Source organism: Lissotriton vulgaris, chromosome 5 (assembly GCF_964263255.1).
Source record: "Lissotriton vulgaris chromosome 5, aLisVul1.2, whole genome shotgun sequence".
NCBI lineage: Eukaryota > Metazoa > Chordata > Amphibia > Caudata > Salamandridae > Lissotriton > Lissotriton vulgaris.
In genome coordinates, this window is record NC_141693.1 from 769,102,634 (window position 1) to 769,128,876 (window position 26,243).

Here is a 26,243-nt window from a genome sequence, read left to right on the forward strand (position 1 = left end):
TTTCAACATGCCTTCATCTCCAACTTTCTGTTTTAAATAATGATAGTTTTCGCCTTGCCTACTCTCTCTCTCCCCTCTCCGCCCCCGTTCCGCCCCCTCCCCTCCCGCCGTGTCGCATTTCTCCTCCCCCCTCCCCTCTCTTCCCTCCGGCTTCTTTTTTTTGGTTTATTTTACTCGCACCTCTCCCCTCTCCGCCCCCGTTCCGCCCCCTCCCCTTCCCGCCGTGTCGCATTTCTCCTCCCCCCTCCCCTCTCTTCCCTCCGGCTTATGGCGAGTGCTCGAACACTGGAACAGCACAGTTGGTACCACTGCCACGAACTAATTGAAGCTGCTTTGAGAGAGGATAGCTTATGAATGTTTTTTCAACTACCCCTCACGCTTTTCAACTACTGCTTGTGCTATACAACTACCGCTCGCGCTTTTCACATAACCCTTGCGCTTTACAACTAACCCTCAGCTTTACAATTACCCCTCGTGCTTTTCAACTACCCCTCGTGCTCCTTTACTCTTCAACAACGCACCCCTCGTGCTTTTCAACTACCCCTCATGCTCCTTCACTCTTCAACAACACCGAGCACCCCGCGCTCTCGAACACCAAAAAAACCAAACCTGTCTGTGATTGTTGAAACACCTCTGAGAGTTGGACGCCAAAGCCACTTTTAAAGTGACGACGAGTATGTGTTAGGCTTAGGGCATATCTTCCACAAGCTTTAGGGAGCGTTTAAGCAAGTTTACAAAATTGCAAACAATCACAGCTTCTATATATGTCTTTAATCTGTGATGAACAGGTAAAAAGTGTCCCCCATTGGTGTGGCTATTTGAGGTGTATTCATTTATTTGCTATCTTTTCTGCACCACTTCTTGCCTACTTTGCAGGGTGACACAGTGCCCCGCCTCGGTGGCCGCCTCTTCTGAGACGTCAGGGCAGCAGGTCCTGATAACAGATAAGGCGTCCTAAGAAGGCGCACCTCACCCAGTGCAGGCTTCAAAGGCCCGGAAGCACCATGCGCCACACGCTCCAGGTAGAAGATTGGCCTCTCATTACCAGAATGGGCAGCGCTCTCTGAGTGCTCGAACACTGGAACAGTCAGCGTGTTTTCAACATGCCTTCATCTCCAACTTTCTGTTTTAAATAATGATAGTTTTCGCAGGGTTAATGCCCATTTTTAACCTAATCTCGTTAAGAGACATTTTTGCCAGACACTTCTTTCATAAATTATCCCGGTGACAGACACTACTCTTGCCTACGAGGCAGGAGATGCCACCACACCTCCTTGCAATTTCCGGTTTGAGAAATCACAAGATGTCAGACCTTACTGGCACACCACTTACTGAGCAATGTACAGGCTTAGAGTGTTTACTCACACTCCATCCCCCACAGGCCCTCGGGGAAAAATAGTGCTCAATTTGTATACAACAGGAAGAGGCTGCGTAGAGAGCAGCGGAAAGAAATTACCAATTTTCCCATGCAAGGAATTTTTTAAAGAACTCTTGTGGAACTGCCAAGAATATTTGTGAAAAAATTGTAAACTCTTTCTCTTTTACAGACACCTCACATGACTGCTTTATTTATTGACTGCAGCCAAAATGGGTGATGCTGCAAAGAATTCGAAGCCTCTGTTTCTTTTTCCAATTCGCTCAAGATTTTGTTTTTGTTTGGTGAACTGGACACCCTGAGCTGTGTTCTTTAAATATGGTGGCCCCACTTTGCTTTGTTCACACTGCCACTGATAGCGAGTGGAATGCCCTTAATTGGGAGGCCAGCAGTGTCCTGCCTGTGTCCGCTGCCCATGCTTTTCGGGTCATTATGAGAGGGGTAACAAGTTTCGTTCAAAGCACCATTTCGCTATCTGTCATCAAACTCAACTCATTTAGCAAACAGCGCAGTCCACCGTTGCTTCTAATCCTACTGTGCATCTCCCTGGCACGCACTTTATCTTTACCTTTATATATTGCACGGCGGCTACAGCTGCCCCTCACCCCTCTCTGACCCTTCCTCTTATTCCCTCTCTTTAAGTCCCCTTCTCACTTACTGAAAACAAACACTTTAGCTTCTCCTGCTCTGTCGCTATCAGCGCTCCCTCCCCCTCCCCCGCTCCTTGATACTCCTATTCCCTCTCCTGCCTCTGTCTCGGTCCTCCTCTGTGGTCTTAAAGTACATAGATTGGTTCAAGATCAGGTAATAAACTGCACCATTGCCGGAGGTACTATATTATAAGTGGTGCAGCCTCGGAACAGACACAAAAAAGGGTGAAAATACCAAAGGCTGCCATATTAATTGTATTCACAACCACATTCATTCGGGCCGCTTTACAGGTTTTTCCTGTGGAGCGCTACTTTCGTTTTATCGTGTTTGTTTAAACAACAATGTTCACTTCCGCTTCTCGCTAGCAGCTGCCTCCTCACCCTCTCTCTCTTTCTTCCAGTTATTCCTCTCCTATTTTGGTGACTCACAACCACACACATTAGCGCCACTTTACAGAGGTACACACACAACCCCCCACACACACAACCCCCCACACACACAACCCCCCACACACACAACCCCCCACACACACAACTACACACACACACAACTACACACACACACAACTACACACACACACAACTACACACACACACAACTACACACACACACAACCACACACACACACAACCACACACGCACACGACCACACGCACACGACCACACGCACACGACCACACGCACACGACCACACGCACACACACAAGCACACACACCACACGCACACAAACCACACGCACACAACCGCAAGCACACAACCACACACAACCACACACAACCACATTCAACCACACTCAACCACACACAACCCCAAACACAACACACAACCACACACACAACCCCAAACACAACACACACAACCCCACACACAACCCCGCACACACACAACCCCGCACACACACAACCCGGCACACACACAACCCCACACACACCCACAACCCCCCACACGCACACAACCACACATACAACCACACAACCACAACCACACACAACCACACACACAACCACCTATCGCACTCACTCTATCTATCTATCTATCTATCTATCTATCTATCTATCTATCTATCTATCTGTCTATCTATCTATCTATCGCACTCACTGTATCTATTGCCCTTACTCTATCTATCTCTCTATCTATATATCTATCTATCGCCCTCTCAATCTATATATCGCTCTATCTATCTATCGCTCTATCTATCTATCTATCTATCTATCTATCTATCTATCTATCTATCTATCTATCTATCTATCTATCTATCTATCTATCTATCTATCTATCCTCACCCTCACCCTCACCCTCACCCTCACTCACCCTCAACACCTCACTCACCCTCAACACCTCACTCACCCTCAACACCTCACTCACCCTCAACACCTCATTCTCACTCACCCACACTCACCCTCATCCTTACTCACCCTCAACTTCTCACCCTCACTCACCCTCAATCTTTAAGCCTAACCTACTATCACTCACCCTCAACCCCTCACCCTCACTCACCCTCACTCACCCTCAACCCCTCACTCACCCTCACTCATCATCACTCACCCTCAACTCCTCACCCTCACCCTCACCCACCCTCAACCCCTCACCCTAACTCACCCTCACTCACCCTCACTCTCACTCACTCTCACTCTCACTCACCCTCAACCCCTCACTCACCCTCAACACCTCACTCACCCTCAACACCTCACTCACCCTCAACCCCTCACTCACCCTCAACACCTCACTCACCCTCAACCCCTCACTCACCCTCAACTCCTCACTCACCCTCACTCACCCTCACCCTCACTCACCCTCAACCCCTCACCCTCACACAGTACAATAGGTCTCGGAGGAATTTTAGTTAGAGCTTTTACTATTGTTTATGGCTTTTTTGATTTGTAATTCTTTAGCATTGCCTACAGGAAACAAAAATGGTAAAGATTTACAACAAAAAACCATAAACAATTCTAAAAGCACTAACTCTAATGCTGCGAGACCTATTGCATTTCCAATGCTTGTTGTGAATTGAGTACATTGAGTAGAGGCTGTAGGGCAGGTGTGTGGTTATATCTCTTTAAATAACCCATTGGGCAACTTCATAGGTATATTGTAAAAAATATATATTTATATCAGGAAGCAACCTCCGAAGATGTCGCACATCCTCTAAGACATGTCCATGTTCTCCCAATATTACCATAAAATATTGTCGGCTCATACGTGATACATTCGTGTGCTCATGTACCTAAATGTTAACAAAAATGATGGGTTGGGTTAATCCCATCAGAATGGCTTCTTATTGGACTTGTGCATGATTTCATCAAAGTTACAGTTAGTCTGGAGATGTTCCCAAATTCATCCAATTCATCAATCATCAGGGTAAGCCCTTGGTCAACATTCATTAGGATTAAATGCATATCATCAGCATACAGTGACATTGTGTGTATGCTACCCTTTCTGATAATACCATGTTTTTGCCCATGGAGTGTACCTCCTTTGCAGAGGGCTCCATAATCAAGGCAAATATTAATGGCAATAGTGTGCAATTTTACAGTTTGCTACTATTTATGAAGTATTGTTCTAATAATATTGGACTCTTAAGTTAGGCTTACAATAGCATCAACCATGTTCTCATATTCTCTCCTATTCCTGATTGACCTAGTGTAGCAAAAATATATTTCCTGGTTACTGTGTTGAATGCTTTCTCCAAATCTCTCGCAACTACCAGTAGTGTGGTTTATGTGTCTGGACTTTTGTTTCAACATGTAAAACAAGCACTGTATATTCAAGACAGGATTACGACCTGGTACAACCCCACTCTGCTCTGATTTTGTCAGTGCATGGCAGTTTGTTAAGTACACCATTAGCTGTGGCGTTCCTAAGAATACAATAATTCATGGGCAAGGGTCTGTAAGAGCATACTGTATGCAGATCTCAATCTAGTTTGGGAAGCAATACATATCAATGCCTCTCTTTTGAAAGGAGGGGTTATACCTTCAGCACTGTAGCCGCTTATAATTCTGGAAGCTTTAGTGCCACTATGTCTACATTTGTACCATAGAATTAAATGGGTTGGCAGCTGTTCCAGAAGTTTTCCTTTTAGCTAGATCAGGAATTGCCTTCTCCACCTCTAGAAGTCAGTGGGGTTTATCCAAATGTTCTACTTGATCTTGGGCAAATGGTCTGTAGTTTCCTTATCTAGGAAATCCTCCAGCTACCCATGTGTAGCCTGGTCTTTTGGCCCCTAGAACATTGAATAATCCAAAATTCTGATTATTAAATATCATACTCTATGTGCTTTGTCTTCCATTCACTGTTCCAGACACTTCTTATTGGAATTCCTTAAGACTCTGATTTAATCAGCTAGTCTAACAAACTCCCTTCTTTATATTGTTCCCCGTGTTTGTTTGCCATGTAGGTTCTATAATAAACAACACAATCTTTCCAGGTTGCCCCCTCAGCCTCTCTGAGCTATATCCTTCTTCAGGCTGTGCATTTGCATTTCAAGTCCATCTGATTCCTTAACTATGTCCATCCATGATTCATAGATTGTTAACATGTAGTGCTCTGTAATCACCACCTTGAATGCCTCAAATTCCTTCAAAGTGCTAGGCGCTGTATCTTCACTATTCCTAAAGAAGTGCGAAATCTCATATTCCAAAATGACTACATGTGGAACTGTTGCTTTCTGTACACTTCATTGGAATCCCTATAACAATGAATTATGATCTGGTATAGTTCTAAAGAAGTACTCAGTTTGCAGAACTGAAGCATATAGTGATCTAGAACTATATATATTTTCTAATCTGCCATGTAAGTCATGGATTGGTAAGGAGTAGGACTACTATCCGGAATCCGGGTTGACCAGGAACCAACCACACCCCAGTTACCTGCCCATTTCTCTATAGCTAGGTCTGTTCTAACCACTGACTAAGGGGGTATGGGAGGGTGGGACCTATATTTAATCAAGTCACTTACTCCATTACAGTATTCTCGGAATGTGGTTTTTTTTTACAAACTGCCTTGTCAACTGTTTAGGAATCAAACTTGATCAGTGTTTGGAGCATATTACTGTCAATTAAAAAGTCTATTTCATAGAACTTGCCCACTACAACAACATAGTGTCCTGGTCCGATATAGTTTGGTAAGCTGCGAAAGGCACCCTGGTCTTATCCATGTTAATGCTCCTGTGGCATACTCTGAGTACCCAGTGTTAAACCACAGCCCTGATATTTCAGTGCAAGTCCCACTTCTCCTGTAGCAAATCTATGTGTGACCTGCTCTTCTTGTAAAGGATGTATATTTTACATATCTTATCAACAATTTACATGCCCTTAATAGTCAGGAAAGTGTATTTAATGTTCACGGTTGTTCTTCAGCGTTTTTCAATCTTGGTTATATTGCTGGTCCTATTCTTGTCTTAGCATTGACAAACATTCTTCTCTCGAACACATTCCGCCTCAAATGTCAGAGTACCAGTTCATTGCCACTGTCACATTGACTTAGCCTCCATGACCTCTGTAAACTGATCCCCTATTGCACCAACTTGCCTCAAAAATAACAAAAACCAATATAGATAAAGATATGCAGGTGGGTTATACTCCCTGCTTACCAGTCCCCCTGCTAGTAACATTTACACATCAACAGGAAGATTCAGTTGGCATTCAGATCAAATAATCGGTGGATCTCTTTTTCATCTTCCTGCTTCCAGCCTTCCTGGATGTCCAAACGTGAACCAGGAAACTTAGCAGCACATCTCACTAGAGTGACCCTGTACAAAAACTATCTATGTAAAAGGTCTAAAGACCATTCACAAGTTTGAGTAGAGAAGTCTTTATTTCATGGGCCAAGCCGATTATGTTAATAAATTTCACATCATTATTCAAGGGCATAATCTTAAATTTGTAATGTGTGGAGTTGATTATTCTCCCTGCTCTTGGCTATGGAAGACTCCTTTATTTAGGATGTAAAAGACACTCGCATTAACCTGTAGATTATAATTTTCGGTAATGCAGAAGGCTAGGAATGACTCCACTATACAAAATTGTATCCAGACCCAAGATGGCTCCTAAAGCCTCTAAAACTCCTCATGGTGGCATATGTCGCTGTTGCGGAAAATAAATATTTCCTGTTATTATTTAACCCTCACACACCCTATTGGTGTCATGCTTCATCATCGGGTTCACCCAGACTCCTAAAGGTCTGGGTGGGCTCGACTATTTTTCAGGGAGCTCTTAGGAGATATAGGCCAGGGGGGATTTACAGATTAAAAATCCTACTACTGCCCCAGGTATCCCTCTTAATAGCAGGGATGTCAACATAATTTGTTTTGAACAATCGAGAGAGGGAAATCTTTTGTGCCCTGACGAAAGCCCCGGACCATTTTTTGGCCACGTTTTTTGTGGACTGAAACATGTTGGCAATTTTGTAGGGTTTTAGGACTATAACCTCTGAAAAGACCCGCTGTTATCCTTTTTAATATCATTTTTAGGTCTCGGCTAAACGCGCGGAAGCGCGTTGTCGCCGAGAACTTATTGTTAGCGAGTGTGCTTCCCAGGAGACACTCCTGGCCGCGCGCATCGCCTTGGAGGGCGATTTGAAACGCGCACGTGCACGCGATCGCGCTCGCTGTGGGCAGCTGCTTTCGTGCATTCACACAGACACACACCAGCGCCCATGCACGCACTTGCTCATACAGTGCCATGCTTCAAGGAATAAAAATAATGTGGACAGAACGAATAAAAAGAAGTTAAACATGAATGCTAAAGCTGTGATGGGTACTAAAAATCGAAAAGCTTAAATCAGATGTGTGAAATAATAACGTACCGAAAAAACCCTGAAAAGTAACGTGCATGAAAGCCAAAAATTGAAAAGCAAGTGTTTACCTGTGGATGCAGTCCATGCGAAACATTAATACAAATGTTTACCTGCTGGCTTATGTGTTTAATCAAACGGAGAAGAGAGGATAAAAGCACATTGCTAGTGCAATGAGTGAAACAAAACTGTGCTATATATGTCCTCCTAGATCCAACACACAGTCTTACATCGTAGGTGCCCAGAAATATATGAGAGTACCTACATACTGCATCTGGCCGTGAAGGGCATTTACACTACGGAAGGGAGAATGCAGAGTAGTGAGTGCAGAGTAGTGAGTAGTGAGTGCAGAGTAGTGAGTGCAGAGTAGTGAGTGCAGAGTAGTGAGTGCAGAGTAGTGAGTGCAGAGTAGTGAGTGCAGAGTAGTGAGTAGTGAGTGCAGAGTAGTGAGTGCAGAGTAGTGAGTAGTGAGTGCAGAGTAGTGAGTAGTGAGTGCAGAGTAGTGAGTAGTGAGTGCAGAGTAGTGAGTGCAGAGTAGTGAGTGCAGAGTAGTGAGTAGTGAGTGCAGAGTAGTGAGTGCAGAGTAGTGAGTAGTGAGTGCAGAGTAGTGAGTAGTGAGTGCAGAGTAGTGAGTGCAGAGTAGTGAGTGCAGAGTAGTGAGTGCAGAGTAGTGAGTAGTGAGTGCAGAGTAGTGAGTAGTGAGTGCAGAGTAGTGAGTAGTGAGTAGTGAGTGCAGAGTAGTGAGTGCAGAGTAGTGAGTAGTGAGTAGTGAGTGCAGAGTAGTGAGTAGTGAGTGCAGAGTAGTGAGTGCAGAGTAGTGAGTAGTGAGTGCAGAGTAGTGAGTAGTGAGTAGTGAGTGCAGAGTAGTGAGTAGTGAGTAGTGAGTGCAGAGTAGTGAGTAGTGAGTAGTGAGTGCAGAGTAGTGAGTGCAGAGTAGTGAGTAGTGAGTGCAGAGTAGTGAGTAGTGAGTAGTGAGTGCAGAGTAGTGAGTAGTGAGTGCAGAGTAGTGAGTAGTGAGTGCAGAGTAGTGAGCAGTGAGTGCAGAGTAGTGAGCAGTGAGTGCAGAGTAGTGAGCAGTGAGTGCAGAGTAGTGAGTGCTAGTAGTGAGTGCAGAGTAGTGAGTGCAGAGTAGTGAGTGCAGAGTAGTGAGTGCAGAGTAGTGAGTGCAGAGTAGTGAGTGCAGAGTAGTGAGTGCAGAGTAGTGAGTGCGGAGTGCAGAGTAGTGAGTAGAGAGTGCAGAGTAGAGAGTGCAGAGTGCAGAGTAGAGAGTGCAGAGTGCAGAGTAGTGAGTGCAGAGTAGTGAGTGCAGAGTGTGTGCAGAATGCAGAATAGTGAGTGCAGAGTAGTGAGTGCAGAGTGCAGAGTAGTGAGTGCAGAGTGCAGAGTAGTGAGTGCAGAGTGCAGAGTAGTGAGTGCAGAGTAGTGAGTGCAGAGTAGTGAGTGCAGAGTAGTGAGTGCAGAGTAGTGAGTGCAGAGTAGTGAGTGCAGAGCAGTGAGTGCAGGTGCAGAGTGGTGTGTGCTGTTGAGTGCAGAGTGCTGTGTATTGGCAATGTAAATGACAATGCCATTTATTTATGATTTAAAGAAAAAAAAAAGAAATGTCATGAGCAATGCCAATAGCTCTACCTTTAATGATGCTGAGACCATTGCATTGCAAATGCTTGTTAATATCTGCTAATAATAATCCATTTTTACCACTCGACTCAGGTACCCCACCTACCCTTTCTGTTAATACCATAAGCTTACCCTTGGACGGTGGTAATATCCTTCCTGCATCAAACCCCTCCACTATACCGCCTCCTATTATTCCCCAAGGTCCACCCCCTAACCAAGATGGGGGAAGGCACCTGACTTGGCACAGTTGGGCCAAGTACAGCGAGGGAAAGATGAAAGTGGAAGTAGAAAAGCAGCACACCTCCCCCTGGGGGCGGCCCCCTATGTAGTCGTCCTCAGTGGTGTACCAGAACTTGAGGAAGCTGCAATGGAAAGTCCAGCTTCTATAAAGAATAAGGTAATTGGTTGGCTCAATAGATATAGACCACTACCTATAGGGATGCACAATGAAATTATCCTTGCAAGGAGAGTTCCCTGGGTGGGTGAGACAACAAAAAGGGGTACCGGGGACTGTGTGTTAGTAAATTTCAGAGACCCAAGGACAGTAAGTTTTATCTGCAATTGGGCAGGTCCATCGCCCATGACGTCTATTCAAGCGTTACTCCTGAGGGCCTTCTATCCTGACAAACATGAGCGGTTTGAGGAAGGGGGCGATGAGGGCTGGTTATGGGTTCCCCCAAGAAGACAATATCGTGCAGATATTCAGAGCCCCACGGGGGAGCTTTTGGGAGGGGAGGCTGGAATCATCATACCCCCAGTTCCCCCTACTTTCAATTCACCCATCCCAACCGGTTCGGCTGTTTGGATGCAGTGGATTGACAGTTGATGGATTGCAGCGCAGGGGTAATGCCAATACACGATAGGGAATCATCTGATGATAGTAGGAGTATTACATCACTTCCTCCTGTGGAGTACCAGGTCGACTCTGTTCAGGAACGAGGTATACCTACACTGAGAGTGGGCCAATCCATACTTGGAGAAAGCAGTGACCTTGGGGGTTTAGAACAACTACAGGGGCAGGATAAAAGACTCGAGGATAGCAATGCCATAGTGCACCAAAACAGGAGTACCACACCAAACCGGCAGGTGGTCCCAGGCTTGGTGTCTATTCTTTCGTGGAATGTAGCCGGCCTGTCAAACAAACTGGACTCCCCTGAATGGGAGACATTCATAGAGTCTTTTGACATTTGCCTTTTGCAGGAAACCTGAGCACGAGGAAGTAATTCCCGTCCAGGTTATGCGCAGGGGGGGGGGGGGGGGGGGGGGGAGGACGCCCATCAGGTGGGTTACTGATATGGGTCCCTACTCATCTAAGGTGTAGGGCTAGGGCACTGCAAACGAATTCTGAGGATTTCCAGTGTGTTGTATTAGACTGGGTGTCTGGTCAATCACTATCCCTGGTTAATGTGTATTCACGACCAGTGGGGTTATCAAGGACCTCGGGCACAATAGAGGAGCTGGCGGTGTTTCTAGATTCCTCCTCCCACTGTTCGTCCTATCTAGTGGGAGGGGATTTCAATAACCAGTTTGAGCCGTTGCCGACCTTCCTGGAGGGCGCCACAATTGATGAGGATGACGCCTGGGGAATTCCACCCCCGGCAGGCCCTGTAGCAAAGGCATGGTCCCCTCTGGCTGTGCAGATCACTTCCTTCACTTTGGCCAATTCACTGAGGGCCTGCAATGGGCGTATAAAAGGGGACATACCACCAAGGCCTACTTATAACAAACCTGGGCACGAGTCACGAATAGATTATATGTTGGTGGAATCCGAGGACTGGGCGAAAGTTAAGGATTTTCAGGTACTCCCCAGAATGGACAGCGACCACAATGCGTAGGCGCTGAGGTTTGAAGTGCAGGGGGTAGTACCCGGGGAGCAGGAGTGTACTGCGAATTTAGCCCCAGAACTAATAGCAGCCAGTAACAGGCGGCTAATTAGATGGCCCAAAATAGTGGGGAATCATGATGATATTCAGAGACTGTACACCATATTGGTTCCAAGTCTAGAACAAGTGGAAAAATTACTACCCGGTTTACCGTCCCCGGCTGGACACAGAGCATTGGCGGGTATCCATCAGGAGCTGGTCATGAACTTAGCTGAAGTCTTGAACCCTGTAGCGAAAACTAGGAAACCAAGGGGGATGCGCGCTTCATGGTTCAACGCTGAATGTAAGAGAGCTAAGGCAGAACTCTTAAAGTCCCTTAAAGAGCGGGAAAGTCCTAGCAAGATCAGGATTAGGCGAGTAATATACAAAAATCTTATTCATAACGCCAAAATTGAATGGGACTTTGAGAACTGGTCAGATATGAGGAGCGCACTTCAATGGAGGGACGCTTGCAAATTCTGGCAAATTGTCCAACATGGGTCAGCTGAACCTACCAAAACGGTCGAAGCTAATATTGCATCGTCCGTTTGGGAAGAACACTTTGCCTCTCTGTATAGAGAGGCCGACGGGGACCCTTTGGAAATCATGGAAGATCTGAGGGTACAGATCCTGCCCTTGGTGCAGCCTCTATGGGTATGTTTACATTGGGAGAGGTTAGTGCAGCAATCCTGGGTCTGGCAGCTGAAAAGGCCCCGGGGCTGGACAAACTTCCCGGGGACCTGTTCAAGCACGAGGCTGACATCTGGGCACCGTATCTCCAGGTGTTCTTTAATGCCATCCTTGAGGGTATGTCAATCCCCGCCACATGGCTGGGGGCAGAGATAGTCCCAATATTCAAGAAAGGGTGTCCTCTGCTCCCAGTCAATTATAGGCCGATTAGTCTTCTGGATGTAACACAGAAACTGTTTTCCCGTCTGGTCCTCGACCGTCTACTAGAACGGGTTGAAGATAATGAAATACTGAGCCCGTTCCAAGCCGGGTTTAGAAGTGGGGTCTCTACAATTGATCAGGTGTTCCGTTTGGCACTCATTTTCTGGAAAACGGTACAGTTGGAGGGTGGCAGCCTCTATACTGTATTCGTGGACCTGAGAGCTGCTTTTGACCTTGTCCCGCGTAGCAACTTGTGGAGGGTCTTAGGTAAAATGGGGGTCCCACCAAGTCTTTTGAAGGTGATAATTCATCTTCATACTGACAATTACGCCCGGGTCAGGTGTGGTAGGATAGGGGGCCTTTCTGGTAAAGTCCCTGTTGGCAGGGGGGTAAGACAGGGTTGTGTGCTTGCACCAACCCTGTTTTGCCTCTATGTCAACGGGGTCATTGACCACCTCAACAGGGTTGTAGACAGTGATGCACCAAGGCTCGCTGGCACCAGGGTGTCGGCGATTATGTTCGCAGACGACACCCTGCTGCTTTCCAAATCCCCAATGGGGATACAGCGTGTCCTCAACGGGTTTGTGGATTTTTGCAGTGAACCTGGGCTGGAAATTAACACCGGAAAGACAAAGTATATGGTCTTTTAATCCAACTCCCAAATCCTGTTTCGTACCGTCCATTGGCCCGGACAAACTCGAAAGGGTTCGTACCTTCGATTATCTGGGGGTCACCTTGAATGAAAACTTAGCCTGGGGCCAACAACAAGAAAAAGCGCACCTCAAATTAGTGCAGTTTGCAGATGGGATTTCAAAGATGATAGAAAAGAACAAGTCATCGATGAGACCTGTTGGCCCATCCTTAGAGATTTATAAGATCCAGGCAAAAGGTGAAGCAATGTACGGTAGCGAACTGTGGGGACATCTACCCTGTAATGATCTGTTAAAGGTGGAGAATAAGTTGATTAGGAGGCTCTTGTTACTTCCCCCTAGCACACCTTTAACCCCATTGAGGCTAGACCTTGGCTTGAGACCAATAGATGAAGAATTATCTCTGAGACCACTGATGTTCTGGCGCAGGATTTGGGCAACCCCAGAATTAGTTAGTTATAGGGAGGCCTTGCAAGAGATCCTTTCCCTGCCTAAAGCAGGTAAAATTCCCTGGCTCAAGTTTGTTAAATTGGGTTTGGAGAGCCTTGGGTTATATACTGTATGGTCTAACCCTCTGGTCACCTGTCCAGTGCTGCCCAAGAAGCGATTGGCAAAAATCTATCTTGACCATAAACTAGCGACACTAGTGCAAAACAAAAATATTGGGTCCTGCACTGAGTCTTTTCTGCTCTTTAAAGACTGCTACTGTTTCGAACCAGTATTAGACATTATTTATCCGCCTCCTATAAGGAAGCTTTATGTGCAGTGGAGGCATGGGTCACTACCGACCCGTGACCTCACAAGCAAGTGGAGTAAGCCCACTGAGAGTAGCTGCCCTGGGTGCGGAGTGGATAGAGAGACAGACATGCACATCCTCTTCTTCTGCCCAGCGTACAGTGGGGCTAGAAAGAAATGGATAGTCCCACTGTGCAAAAACTTAGGCTTCTCTGAGTGCCTGGTGGCTTACAGGGTACTTAAAACCGACCTTGCTGAAAACATCATGTTTGCTGTGGCAAAATACCTGGGCACTGTCTGGCATAGGAGGCGTTATTGTTTTAATGTAGCCCTCCGAAACTAGGAAGTAACTTATTAAGAATGTGGTCAACTTGAGCATCTGATTGAAATAGTTTTATTTTTTTTAACTGTGGGAGTTTTAATATTGTAATACCATTTTTAATATTGTATGAATGTACTGTTTTTTGTATCTTTTATGATGAACAATCATCGAAATAAAGATTATGAAAATGAAAATGAAATTTTTTTAATATCCACTACATCCCCGCTTAGTAGGTGGAATCATATATGGGTCAGCCCCTCTAAAAAACAAATCAGAACAGGTGATCTGAAGAGGGATGGCTGATCTGGTCAATGTAAAAAGGCAGAAATGGCTGATAAGAAACCTTTACCTGTGGCTACAGCAAGGCTTTGCTTGGCCAATGATATACAAAATATCAGATAGAGATGCTTGTAAGGGTTGGATGTGATGAGAGGAACACCATCGTATCAACTTCAAGCGTACACAGTTTTGGTAGAGGCAGTCAGATTGGAAGACTTGTGCTCATGGCCATAGGTTCTGGGTATCACATTCTCCTAGCGCTGTGTGGAGCCACTAGGATGACTTTTGCTTGCTCTCTTCATATTTCTGAATACTTTGGATAGTAGAGGTAGGGGCGGGAAAGTGTATAGGAATCCCGAGCCCCAATATAGGTGAAAGGCACCTCCTAAAGAAAACTGCCTTGTGAACTCCAACACGCAAAATCTTAGACACTGCTTTACCTGCAGTGGGAAGGAAATAGATTGAGCCAGGGTTCTCCCACTTTTGTAAGACACACTGTAACACCTCTGAGCATAACTGCCATTCGTGATCCGCTAGACAATATTGGTTGAGTTTGTCTACTCTGGCATTTATTTATTTATTTTATTTATTTATTTATGGGCTTCTATAGCGCTGGAATCGACTCCAACCGGAGTATCTCTGCGCTGTGATACCAAATAGAGTCTAAATAAATATGCAGATGATGGGTAAGGTCTAGATTTTGTCAGTAAACAGCAGAGTTTTCAGTTGCTTCCTGAATTTTAAATGGTCCCGCCAGGTGATGTGCTATCAAGAAAATGTCCTGTGCTGTCAGACATTTCCAGAGACGACGAACCGCAAGGCACACAACCCCACTCCACTCTTTATCTTGCAAAACAACATGGCAGTTGTGTTGTCTGTGAGAACCTGCACCTTTTCCACTGAGATGGTCGGGAGGAATGCCTTCAGCGCAAGCAAATCCTTCACAACTCCAGCATGTTGATGTGGAGGCAAGCCTCTGCCGGAGACCAAAGTCCTGTGGTATCTTCCGCTCCCAGATGACCTCCCCAACCCACTAATGCATCTGTCACAACAGTTGTAGGTGGAGCAGGGAAAGGGGTCTACCACCGGTCCAATTGTGTTTAAACCTCGACTGCATAAGCTTCTCTGACACCTGGATGAAATCTGACAGATTTCCTTGGTGCTGAGCCCACTGACATTTGTGTTCCTGTCGCAGAGCCTGCATGTGCCACCTGACATGGTCCACAAGTAGGATGCTAGAGGCCCAGAAGCCTCAGTGCTGACCTCAATGAGACCTAGGCTGCAGGTTGAAACATCGAGATTATAGCTCGAATGTCCTGAACTCGTTGAGCCAAAGGGAGAGCTTTGAAGACCAATGTGTCCAGGATAGGTCGAATGAATAGGAGTCAGGTGTGACTTTGGCATATGTATAAAAAAAAACTAACTATGTCAACAGATTGGCCTTTGTCTGGAGATGGTTCACAACTGTTTGAGGCAAATCCGCTTTCAGTAGTCATTCATCGAGGTATGGGAAGACTGGTATCCCCAACCTCTGCAGATGGGCAGTGACCACTGCCATCACCTTTATGAATACCTAAGGTGCACTAGTAAGCCCACAGAGGAGCACAGAAAATGTAAAATGCTCCGACCCTACCCGAAACAGCAGAAAACGCCTGTGGGACTGTAGGACGGGAATATGGAAATGTGTCCAGCGCTACCATCCAACCTCCTGGATCGAGGGCAGACAGAACTTGGGCCAGGGTAAGCATCTTCAGCTTGTCTTTCTTTTGGAAGAATTTCAGAGGACGAAGATCTAAGATGGGTTAAGGCCTCCATTCTTTTTCAGTATCAGAAAGTAATGGGAGTAATAACTAGTCACACTATCTGAAACCGGTACCATCTCTATTGCTCCCTTGGCTATGAGAGCTAAAACGTCTCCTTAGAGTTTAGACAAGATTTTCCCTGGAGATTATATGTTGTGGGTGATATGTTTGGAGGAAAGGAAGGGTATGAAGTAACCTGGTTCCACGATCTGGGGCACGCATTTATCCCAGGTGATGCTCTTCCTTCCAACCAGCCAATTGTGTGTTATCAAGGGTTAATTAAAGGGGGTTTGCAGTGGCTGTAGAAGGGGGCTCTGTGTTCGGAGTAGAACGTTGCCCCTGGGAGCCTGAACGCCATCGACTAGCTCCCTGTCCTCTTCCCCTAGGGGATTGAAAAGTCTGTTGTTACTGAAAGGAATACTGCCTTTGTCTTTGCAGATAACCCCTTTCAAATAGTTGACAAGGGCGTTGTTGAGGACTCTGTCTTGTTGGTGATGCTAAGTGCAACGAATAGGCAGTGTCCTTTTACTTATTGAACCTTTCAAAGGCAGAATTGCCTTTTGCCCCAAACAGCCTACAGCCGTCAAAGGGCATGTCCATAAGTGAGTGTTGAACTTCAGTGGAGAAGTCAATGCAGTAGATCCAGGCATTCCGTCAAAGCGCAATGCTGATGCTGACTGCCCTGCCCAGACAGTAGTGTCTTTTTTTTTTTTTTTTTTGATTTTTGAGACCTTTATTGTGCACGTTGCAGAAGTACAAATACGGGCCTACAACCATCCGGCCGGCCACAAAACTTATGAGCACAGATGTCAGCATTACGGTTTTCCGACGGCATCAAACATTATGACATTAATTGAGCACAGTTACGCTGGAAAGGACATGCCGCCAGGAAGAAGGATCAGTAAAGGTCAATTTTTAAAGTTTTTGATGAAAGAAAATTCAGTGAAGGATAGGCATAAAGGAGATCCGAGTCCGTACATTGAGTTCACATGAGTAGGCAACAGTAGATAGAATATCAGTTACGTGAAACTCGTCGTCAAAGCGGCAAAACAATAGAAGCACAAATCGGTCAACAGGAGCCATTCTCATGCCACTTCCAGTGCCACCCACTCCTAACCACCCCCTATCGCAGACCCAGAAAGGAAAACAGTATGAGAAAGCGCAGAAAAATAAGAAAAAAGGCCCATAGAAACTAAATACAAAAAATTAATCTACCCCCCCACCCTGCACCAACGCGGAGGCTACGGCCTACCCCCCCCGACAATGTGCCTGTCGCCCCATAAAGAACCCGAAATGTAGTTCAAGCCAAAGAAAGAAAGGAAAAAGAAGGAAAAATAATAAAATGTTACCATGAGATATAGAGAGTGAGAAAAGGCCACCCCAATCTACTACCCTCAAAAAATTACAAGTGAAGCGGGAGGAGGAGCCAGTCAAACCATTCCCGGCACCCCAGTCAGAAACACAATCCCACACAATTCGCGGCTGTTGTGAGCCAGTCAGTGGCGCCAACGCAGTTAGGAAAAGCCACATAGTGAGTCTTCAGGGAGTCTTACAAGTGCAACAAACTGTACCATAATTCACCATAAGCACACATTGTTGTCAGCAGGATAGAGAATAGGCTCATACGGTCCCATTGCAAACATTACCAAACAGCCCCGCCAGACAATCCGCCACCACCCCAAAAAATTTCTTTATAAACAAGTACATTCTCGGTATAGCTAAAGACGGGGCGAGGCTTATCAATTCACACCGTACAACACATATGGAGTAGTTCCCGTTCCGTGTCCCCGCCAACCTGTCAGTCCCGGTCACGACGTTTAGCACATCAGCCCTGTCCAGAGCGCGAGCGTTCCTTAACACTCGGCAATCGAGGAGAGCCAGCTTCACAAAGTACCTGAGAGCAAAATGGCCACCGCCGATGAGGATGCGAAAAGAAGAGGCAAAATGGCCGTCCCATTGTAGCAGCCGAGCAGCAACCCATCAATAAAATTATACCCGAGTGCCAGAAAGTAAATCCGGGCCAATGCTGGGGGAAGGGCACTCGGGGAACAGTAGACGCAGGGGGATACTTATGTGGCAGCAACGAGGGTCGGGGGCATAATACCAATCCTGGAAACAAAGTTCCAAATTCCGCCGGGAGTTGCAACAGTGTATCCCCATCCGAGTCACCAAGCAGCCCCGTGTCGGATTCACAGCTTCGGGGGGCCTTCCCCTCGTCCACAGCGGCCGGCAACACAGTATCCATCATGCCCGTGTCAGTTGGGAAAGTGGAGCTCACCCTGCGCCAGGGAACAGGCACACCGTCCCCTCGCAACTGTTGCACCACACCGTCCATCCGGTCACCAAGCCGCGCAGAAAGTGACCGCAGCTCCACCTGGAGTGCAACGAGCGCGTCCATAACATCTCGGCGCGTTGGCACTCTCTGTACGTTAGGTTGCCGCTCCATACACTGCGAGTGCCACAATGGAGCCTCCAGGTCGCCGGCAAGCGGCGAGATACCGTCAGCGGGCGAGTCAGCTATCGGTGTGGCGCAGGAGGCAGCCGCCATGTAGGGCATCCAGGCAGAGGGGGGCTGCCCTCCAGGAGGAAGTCGAAAGGGGACCCAGGGAGCTCGGACTAGCTGTGGGAGCCGAGCGTTACAGGAGAGGTGCACGGGGGGGAGCACCACCGCCGCGCAGCAAGAAGGGGACAAACCACAAGGTGACCCGCCCAATGGCCGCCGTAGCTCGGCTGCAGCCTCGGTCAGCGGTACGAGGGGTAGTGCGACCCCCACTCCTCACCATTCCGGCTCACCAGGACGGGACCGTTGAGTGCAGCGCTTGGATTCCGTCTCAGGTCCCCAGCTCCGGTCCCAGAGTCATGGACGATCTCATTCCCCCAGACAGTAGTGTCTTAGCCCAATTTTGCTGCATTCTGACCATCTGAAACCAAACATTGCAAGATATGACATACTTCCTCAGGGACTGCCGCCAGGACATCACATACTTTATCCCATAATGCACAAGAATATATCCCCAGGAGGCATGATGTATTAACCAACCTAAGGGCCAGACTGGTCAAAGATTTTGACTCTATTACGTGATGGTCAATGGAAAGGCATTTAGGTTTGTATGACTCATAGAAGCTTGTATCACAAGGCTCTCTGAAGTTGGATGCTGTAGTGAAAAAATCAAGCTCTCCCAAGCCTATGTCTTTTTGCCAGGTCAATGTCTTCTTACCACCTCTTTTACCGGAGGGCAAGATTCTGATTTGCCCAAGTGCCACATCAGCACATCTGCAAGGGCCTCTTTAAAAGGCAATACGGGCTTCTGAGAGGAATGAGCTGAGTTCAAAATCTCTGTAAGAAAGATTGTTTTTATCTCCTGAGTAGGTAGGATAAGATCAAGGCTCTCTACTGTCCTCCTGTTTACTGTCGCAAAAGATGCAGTCTCTTCAGTGGTAATGACCGGATTAGGAGAAGCCAGACCAATGTCTGAAGAGGAATTCAAGCCACTAGCATCCTGGAGTTCATCAAACACATTACTTTGCTCAAAGGACTGATTACCTTCTTCAAAAATGAACTCCTCTATAGAATAGTCAGGTCCTGAATAAGCACATGTCCTAAGTCTAGAGCGAGGAGCATGGGCTTCGGTATCCAACCAAACAATTGGATCTTTGCCCAGAGTCGACAACGTAATCGCCTCTGATATCTAAGTAAGCTGCTCCAGTTGATGCAACCGTGGGGTCTGATGCAGTTCTGAGGATGGAGCCAGAGAAGTTGTTGGTTCCGGATTCAATGGAGCCAGATCCAGTGATTGTATTGACCCTAGGACAAGGTCAAGAGGCATAGCTGGTGTCCAATACGAATTGACCAATTGTAAACCAGCTAGAGGTCTCCTCGGATCCATGTAGCCCGAGGGCATTCTAGTGGGATCCAGTGTGGCACCAGAGATCTTGTCCATAGTCCTATTTAGCTGTTGGAACTGATCCGGAGTTGCCACCCGATCAGATGGATTTTGAAAAGGAATAAGCAAGAAAGCTGACTTCACTAGAGGAGCTCAGGTGCCAGCTGCGCCATGCAACCTAAACGGTTTGCACCCTTGCCTTTGATCTTAACCGCCATGCCCAAAACTTCGATTGGGAATGTGTCTTCAACTCCCTCATCTCAACAACCGGAAGCTTTGCCTCTCGGTCACAGATGGCCTTTTTGTTCATCCCTGCACATGACAAATAAGCAAAGACACAAAGGCAGCTGACGTGAGGATTGGTAACCAACATCAGTTAGGGACAGTCCTTACAGGGCTTAAAACCTGTAGGTTTAGGTGACATTTTTCCTGCACACTTGCAATTTTTTGAGGGAAAGGTACAAAACGTGATGAATGACATTTAAACCTCCGAATCTGCATTGGTTGGCATGGAGCAAAAGGAACTGACGCCAGCACATCCCAACATCACTTCTGTGTGGGATGGAGAAGGACGAGGTAGAACAATAGAGCAAAAAACACGAGAGGTACTCAAAGTCTATGAAGAAAAGAAGGAAACTCATAGGACCAAATTAAGTCCAATGTAGGTGTTCAGATCAAACCGTTGATCTTGAACGCATGACACTATTATGCCAAAGATGTGAGGTAGAGAAGATACAAAGTCTAGAAAACTAGAACAAAGTGCCCATCAGCCCACTCAGCAGTGGAGTCTCGTCATATGGGTTGGTGAGAAGAAAGGTGTCCTTTCGGCTCCTCCTCAGGGAGAGTCTGAGGTAGCCTAATATCGGACCCTACAGGAAAAAACATCCAGCCAACAGAGGACAGTGTGTGAGCGGAAGGGGCAAAAGTTGCAGTGCTCAAAGAAAGAAAAAGAAGGAAACTAATCCTTGTGATTAAAAATACCTACTGTGATGACATAAGTAAACTTTATTAGGTTTGACCATCAAAGTGGTATCGTTAAAAAGCAGTATGCTGATAGCTGTATATTACACGGTTTATAGTTTACATGTTATTAACATTGTTTTTTATTTCCCACATTTTCTGTGCACAGGAGAAGATACACCTTCATTTATTGGAGATTGGTCACAATTGAGTTCCAATTCACGATAAGTATTTGTTGCAGTAGCATATCATAGGTCCTGAAGAAAGCCGGTATAGGCTGAAACATGTCGACCCATTAACACACATGATAGATAGCAATTCTTTACATGCTATCAGCATACTGCTTTTTAACGATACCACTTTGATGGTCAAACCTAATAAAGTTTACTTATGTCATCACAGTAGGTATTTTTAATCACAAGGATTAGTTTCCTTCTTTTTCTTTCTTTGAGCACTGCAACTTTTGCCCCTTCCGCTCACACACTGTCCTCTGTTGGCTGGATGTTTTTTCCTGTAGGGTCCGATATTAGGCTACCTCAGACTCTCCCTGAGGAGGAGCCGAAAGGACACCTTTCTTCTCACCAACCCAGATGACGAGACTCCACTGCTGAGTGGGCTGATGGGCACTTTGTTCTAGTTTTCTAGACTTTGTATCTTCTCTACCTCACATCTTTGGCATAATAGTGTCATGCGTTCAAGATCAACGGTTTGATCTGAACACCTACATTGGACTTAATTTGGTCCTATGAGTTTCCTTCTTTTCTTCATAGACTTTGAGTACCTCTCGTGTTTTTTGCTCTATTAGTTGGGGGACAAGGTACTTTCTCTGTCTATAAACTAACTCCCCTAGGACCCCCCAATACTCTGTTGTGTTTTCTGCGAGGTAGAACAATGCCAAACTACGTGGTGGAATTGCTATGCAAATGTTTCCAGATCCAATCTTATGTCTTGGACTACTTAAACCGAGATGAATCTGCAGTCAGAAGTCTCTATCAGAAAACGCTAATTACTTAGAAAATTATCTGTCATATATAATGTAGAGGGAATGGGTTGGACTCTGTAGCGCCGGTTATAAATAAGTCGTACATATAGATGTAGTCATAGGCAAAACAGCTGTAATGTAAAGGTGTATGTGTTGCTTTAATTAGCCAATTTAGCGATGGTGCGATATAAATATCCATTGAATCAAGGCTTGGTTGAGATTGCTCGTGTGAATGCGCTAAAAGGCAGGCCCAAAAATCCTCAGACCCATGGTTCATTTGCTTCTAAGGATGCCCTGCCAGGAGATTGAAAGACCTTGTTCACACTGAGGACGATATGACCAGTCGTCTTACTGTGACCCTGGAAACTAGATCAGCGACTAGTCATAGACTGGGATCATTTTGCTGGAAATTTTTCCCTACTCGTCAAATTACCAGTTAATACATAGATCCTATGAGCAGCGAAGGTAGAGCTGCTTTGTGGGTTCTTGAATAGCAGTGGCTCTTTCCCGCTCGTTGCCATATTTTTATTTTAATGAAGTCGACCACAGAAGCCGAGTTGTGTAGCCATAAATATTTGTAGATTACACAACAGTCATCGAATGGGGTTGTCAGCTGGATGGACACGTTCCAGCTAACCACCTGCAGTACACAGTACTCTACATTCAGAATTGGAAGCCATAAATTAATAAACCTTCCAATATATGATAAATTGTTCTGAAGGAGAATAATATTGCTCACTACCTCTGCCAAGGAGTTGAGGCAATTTGTGGTGAGTAAAACCCAACTCTGGAACTCAAGGATTAGTGCTTAATTCAGTGGTTATTGAGATTAGGATTGTGCTCTCATAAAAAAACCATTCCACCCATGTACTCTAGTTTCATGTGGGTAGAATAAATAATTAGGGGTTAGGTGTGATAATTAGGTGGGGTTATTCGAGTTCATGCAAATCGTTTCTAGAATAAAGGACATGCTAGCGGCAATTAGGTGTGGCTAGGTTTCAAGGATATGATCTTAAAGGAGAAGTTGTGATCTATAAAATGAAGTGTGGGCAATTTGCAGAGGTAAAATAATAGAGACTAAGCAGACAGTCATTCACGCAACTTAGATTAAGCCATACTCCGAGAAAGCAAACATGCAGTGGATGAAAGGTAAGGAGACGTTAATTCGATAGAGAGGTGAGGGGAAACAAACGATTTCAAGTCAAGGTCAATTTTCATGCAGGGTTTGATGATGTAAAACTATAGAGAGATAAAACATTATTTGCAAGTCAAGTAGTGTAGTGTAGCCTTTGTATAGCCCTTAATACCCTTTGTGGGGCGCTGAAGCACTTATCCATTCTGATAGCATGCTACATCATGTGGGTTGATGGTTGGAAATGTGCTGTCTTTCCTTTCATCTTATGAGGTAAATATTGCTATGTCGTGCATGCTGATCATTAAGGTGCATATATTGTGTTATGCACCGCTGGTAAGTGTGAGAGATTGATGTACTTTTGTGGTATGCTGGTAGCACTGTTTAGCTCTGCAGGTCTCTTTATTATGTTAGTAATTTTTATTTTATGTTCTCAATCCTATTTCCCGTTCTGGCTGTAACAGGAGGGTGTCCACTCTGACCTTATAGATGTGAAGTAAGTGACCGGACTGAGAGGGATTCCGAGACCTGCGGATAAGATTTCCTGTAGCCCGCCTTAATATCAATACCATTCTGAAACGTCAATTTTATACCTTATAAACTAAGTAGTGTCCTCATTTAAAGTACTAAAACCGACCTTGCGGTTAAAAAGAAAATGTGTGTAAAAATCTTACAGGTTTGTGATGGGAATTTATTAAAATATTCTCCAACTGTGATTTCCCTTTACAGATCTCTTGCGGAATATTGCCCCAAACTGCAGTCTCTGAAGGTGAAACACTGCCATAATGTGACTGAATCAAGTTTGGACATTCTGCGAAAAAGGCATGTGGAAATTGACGTGGAACCTCCACTTCAGCGAGCACTCATTCTGCTTCAAGACATTGTTGGATTTGCACCATTCATTAATTTACAAATCTAATATGGTGAAATTGAGTTACTACGCTGCAGTGTACTAGGTAGAACTGGTTGGGGAGAGATATCCGTGTCATCATGGGCAAGAGGCCATATTTACTTAACAGAGCCATCGTAGGCTTGGAGCATAAAGCCTTAGAGGGCTTGACCAACATTTCATATTTATTTGTGATACTTTCCACAAAAAGATTGGACATAGGTTATTAAAAACGAAGCAGAAAGTCTGAGTTTGGACAGTTTGACGACAGTGATGGCAGAGATGGAAGAAGACTTGTGGTCTCATCTTTGCTATTCATGGAAAGGCCTTAACACTGTGCCCTTACTAGCTTGTGAAACAGCAACAAGACCTGAGGTATTTCACTATTGTGGACATTGGCTGCGGAAGCAGTGAGTGATTATGGTTGTTTGTCAGAACCACGCAGGCGTTAATCATGCCTGCCTTAATAATGCTGTCCGAACAACGAATGCGTCTTTATAACGCATCCCTTACAATGCAAGTCATTACAACGACTTGCGTTAGGGCAATAGTATATTTTACTATTCCAACTGCAGTCTGTGCAACAGTAGGGAAAATGTTAGACCAAAAATCCAATATCAATTCAACGACACTTTCCTTAATGTAAGGTGTTCTAACGACTTGCGTGATAAAGGAATGCGTTGTAAAGACGCATCCGTGGTTCGGACCATGTTGTTGAGGCACCGCGCGGTGTGAGCTGCAGTAGAAAGTCTGTTTCCTGTGATTATTGGTAGAGGTGAGTGGTCCAGCTATTAAATCGTATATATTAATCCACCAACATTGTAAGAAACGCAATCCCACTCTGATCATCAAACAATATATTTAATGGGAAGGAACCTGTTTTTGTCAGTGATGTTAAGGTGGACTTTAATTGCCTACACAAACTAATAGACTGTATTGCACTTCTGAAACTGTACTGCAATTAGTGTTTGCGCTCCAAAAACATTATAATAACGGAACGAGCACTTTAACAATACATGAAAGTATGTTGCACCCCAATGTGGATCGCCATATATACATTCATGTTCATCACGCCAGACCTAAGATTGTGCTGATTAGAAGGATGTTGGACTATATACATTTGTAGTGAACATGTGGATGTGTTTTGGCCTCTGATCAATGAGATTTTATTGAATAAAGTGCTTACAGTGCCTGCATCTGTAAGCATTTCCAAAACTGTGAGGCCTGGCTCTGAGTCCAGTAATTCGATGTGTGTTTTTTTTTTTTATCCTATTTTTGTTGACAGGTTATGGTGAATCTTGAGGAAATTTATAACATTTTGATCTATCAAAGTATTGGTACCAAAGTGTCCAAAACCTGGGAGTGCTGTTTTTAAATGAATTGGACTATGGACGAAAATCAGAATTGAGCTACGGTAAATATGTGTTGGAGTAGTTATTTTAATGCTCCAAGTTGGCCAACCGTCAATTGTCATTAAAAACAATCAAAATAATTCACCCAACCTTTAGTCGTCTGTAAAGCAGCAATTTGCTACAGGTTGCACCAAACATTAGGGCATGTTTTCTAATCTATATATATATATATATATATATATATATATATATATATATATATATAAAAACGAAAGTATGTCTGTTTGTCCTTTATGCATTACTACACCATTCATCCGATCGCCATGAAACTTTGGGAAGTTGTTGAGTACACTCCTGCGAAGGTTTCTGGCAAAAAAATAATAATAATAAATAAATAAAATAAAAATTGTTAAAAGTTGTTGAGTACCTGGCAAAAAAAAAGAAGAATTTGTTAAATATCGGCCCCCTGGACCAGGGGCGTAACAAAGGCCCCAGCAACCCACGCAGTGCGGGGGGGGGCCTCGCTCTCCAGGGGGCCCCCTCACTCTCAGCAGAGCCTGCCAGATAGGAGCCTAAATGGTGCCTCGTGAATTAAGGTGGTGCGTATGCCGTCCAATTCATCTTCATCATCAATTAAGGGCCCCGGACTCTTAATTACATGTTGGCCTCACTGACTGTAATAGTGTGTGCCCCATGATTTGGCCAATGAGCAAAGCGAGAGACAAGTTGTAGGCGGGCCTGCGGCGGAGCGGGCAGGCAGTTATGAACACAGGAAGTTGTCTCGACCCCCCCTGCTACTTGCACCGCTATCAACAGTGCAGCTAGTATTTTGGTGTCATTGCCTGCAGCTTTTCATTAGATGGCGCGATTCAGCCCCCACAGCCTAATGACGCTGGTGGCCAGGATCATGGCTTGCAATGCCAAACTGTCCGAAGACTTAGGTAATTATTACCCTGTATTTATTTGTGTGACTCTGACAAAAGGCAGGATGCGCAGTGGTGTGTACTGGGGTGGGGCTGGGAAGTGCTCCTGGAAGGGTCCGACCGTCATGCTTTCAGCTCTTACAAGG

General features: G+C 45.4%; 1 protein-coding gene across 2 annotated transcripts in view; it reads left to right on the forward strand.

Moving 5' to 3' along the window:
- The window catches only part of FBXL15 (F-box and leucine rich repeat protein 15), a 74,404-nt gene extending 49,342 nt beyond the window's left edge, over positions 1 to 25,062 (forward strand). For both annotated transcript variants that reach the window (XM_086922231.1, XM_086922230.1), the window contains exon 4: positions 23,663 to 25,062. In XM_086922231.1, coding sequence (XP_086778357.1) covers positions 23,663 to 23,852 — 190 coding nt within the window. In that variant the 3' untranslated portion in view covers positions 23,853 to 25,062. The remainder of the gene's footprint in view (positions 1 to 23,662) is intronic.
- Positions 25,063 to 26,243: the final 1,181 nt, after the last annotated feature.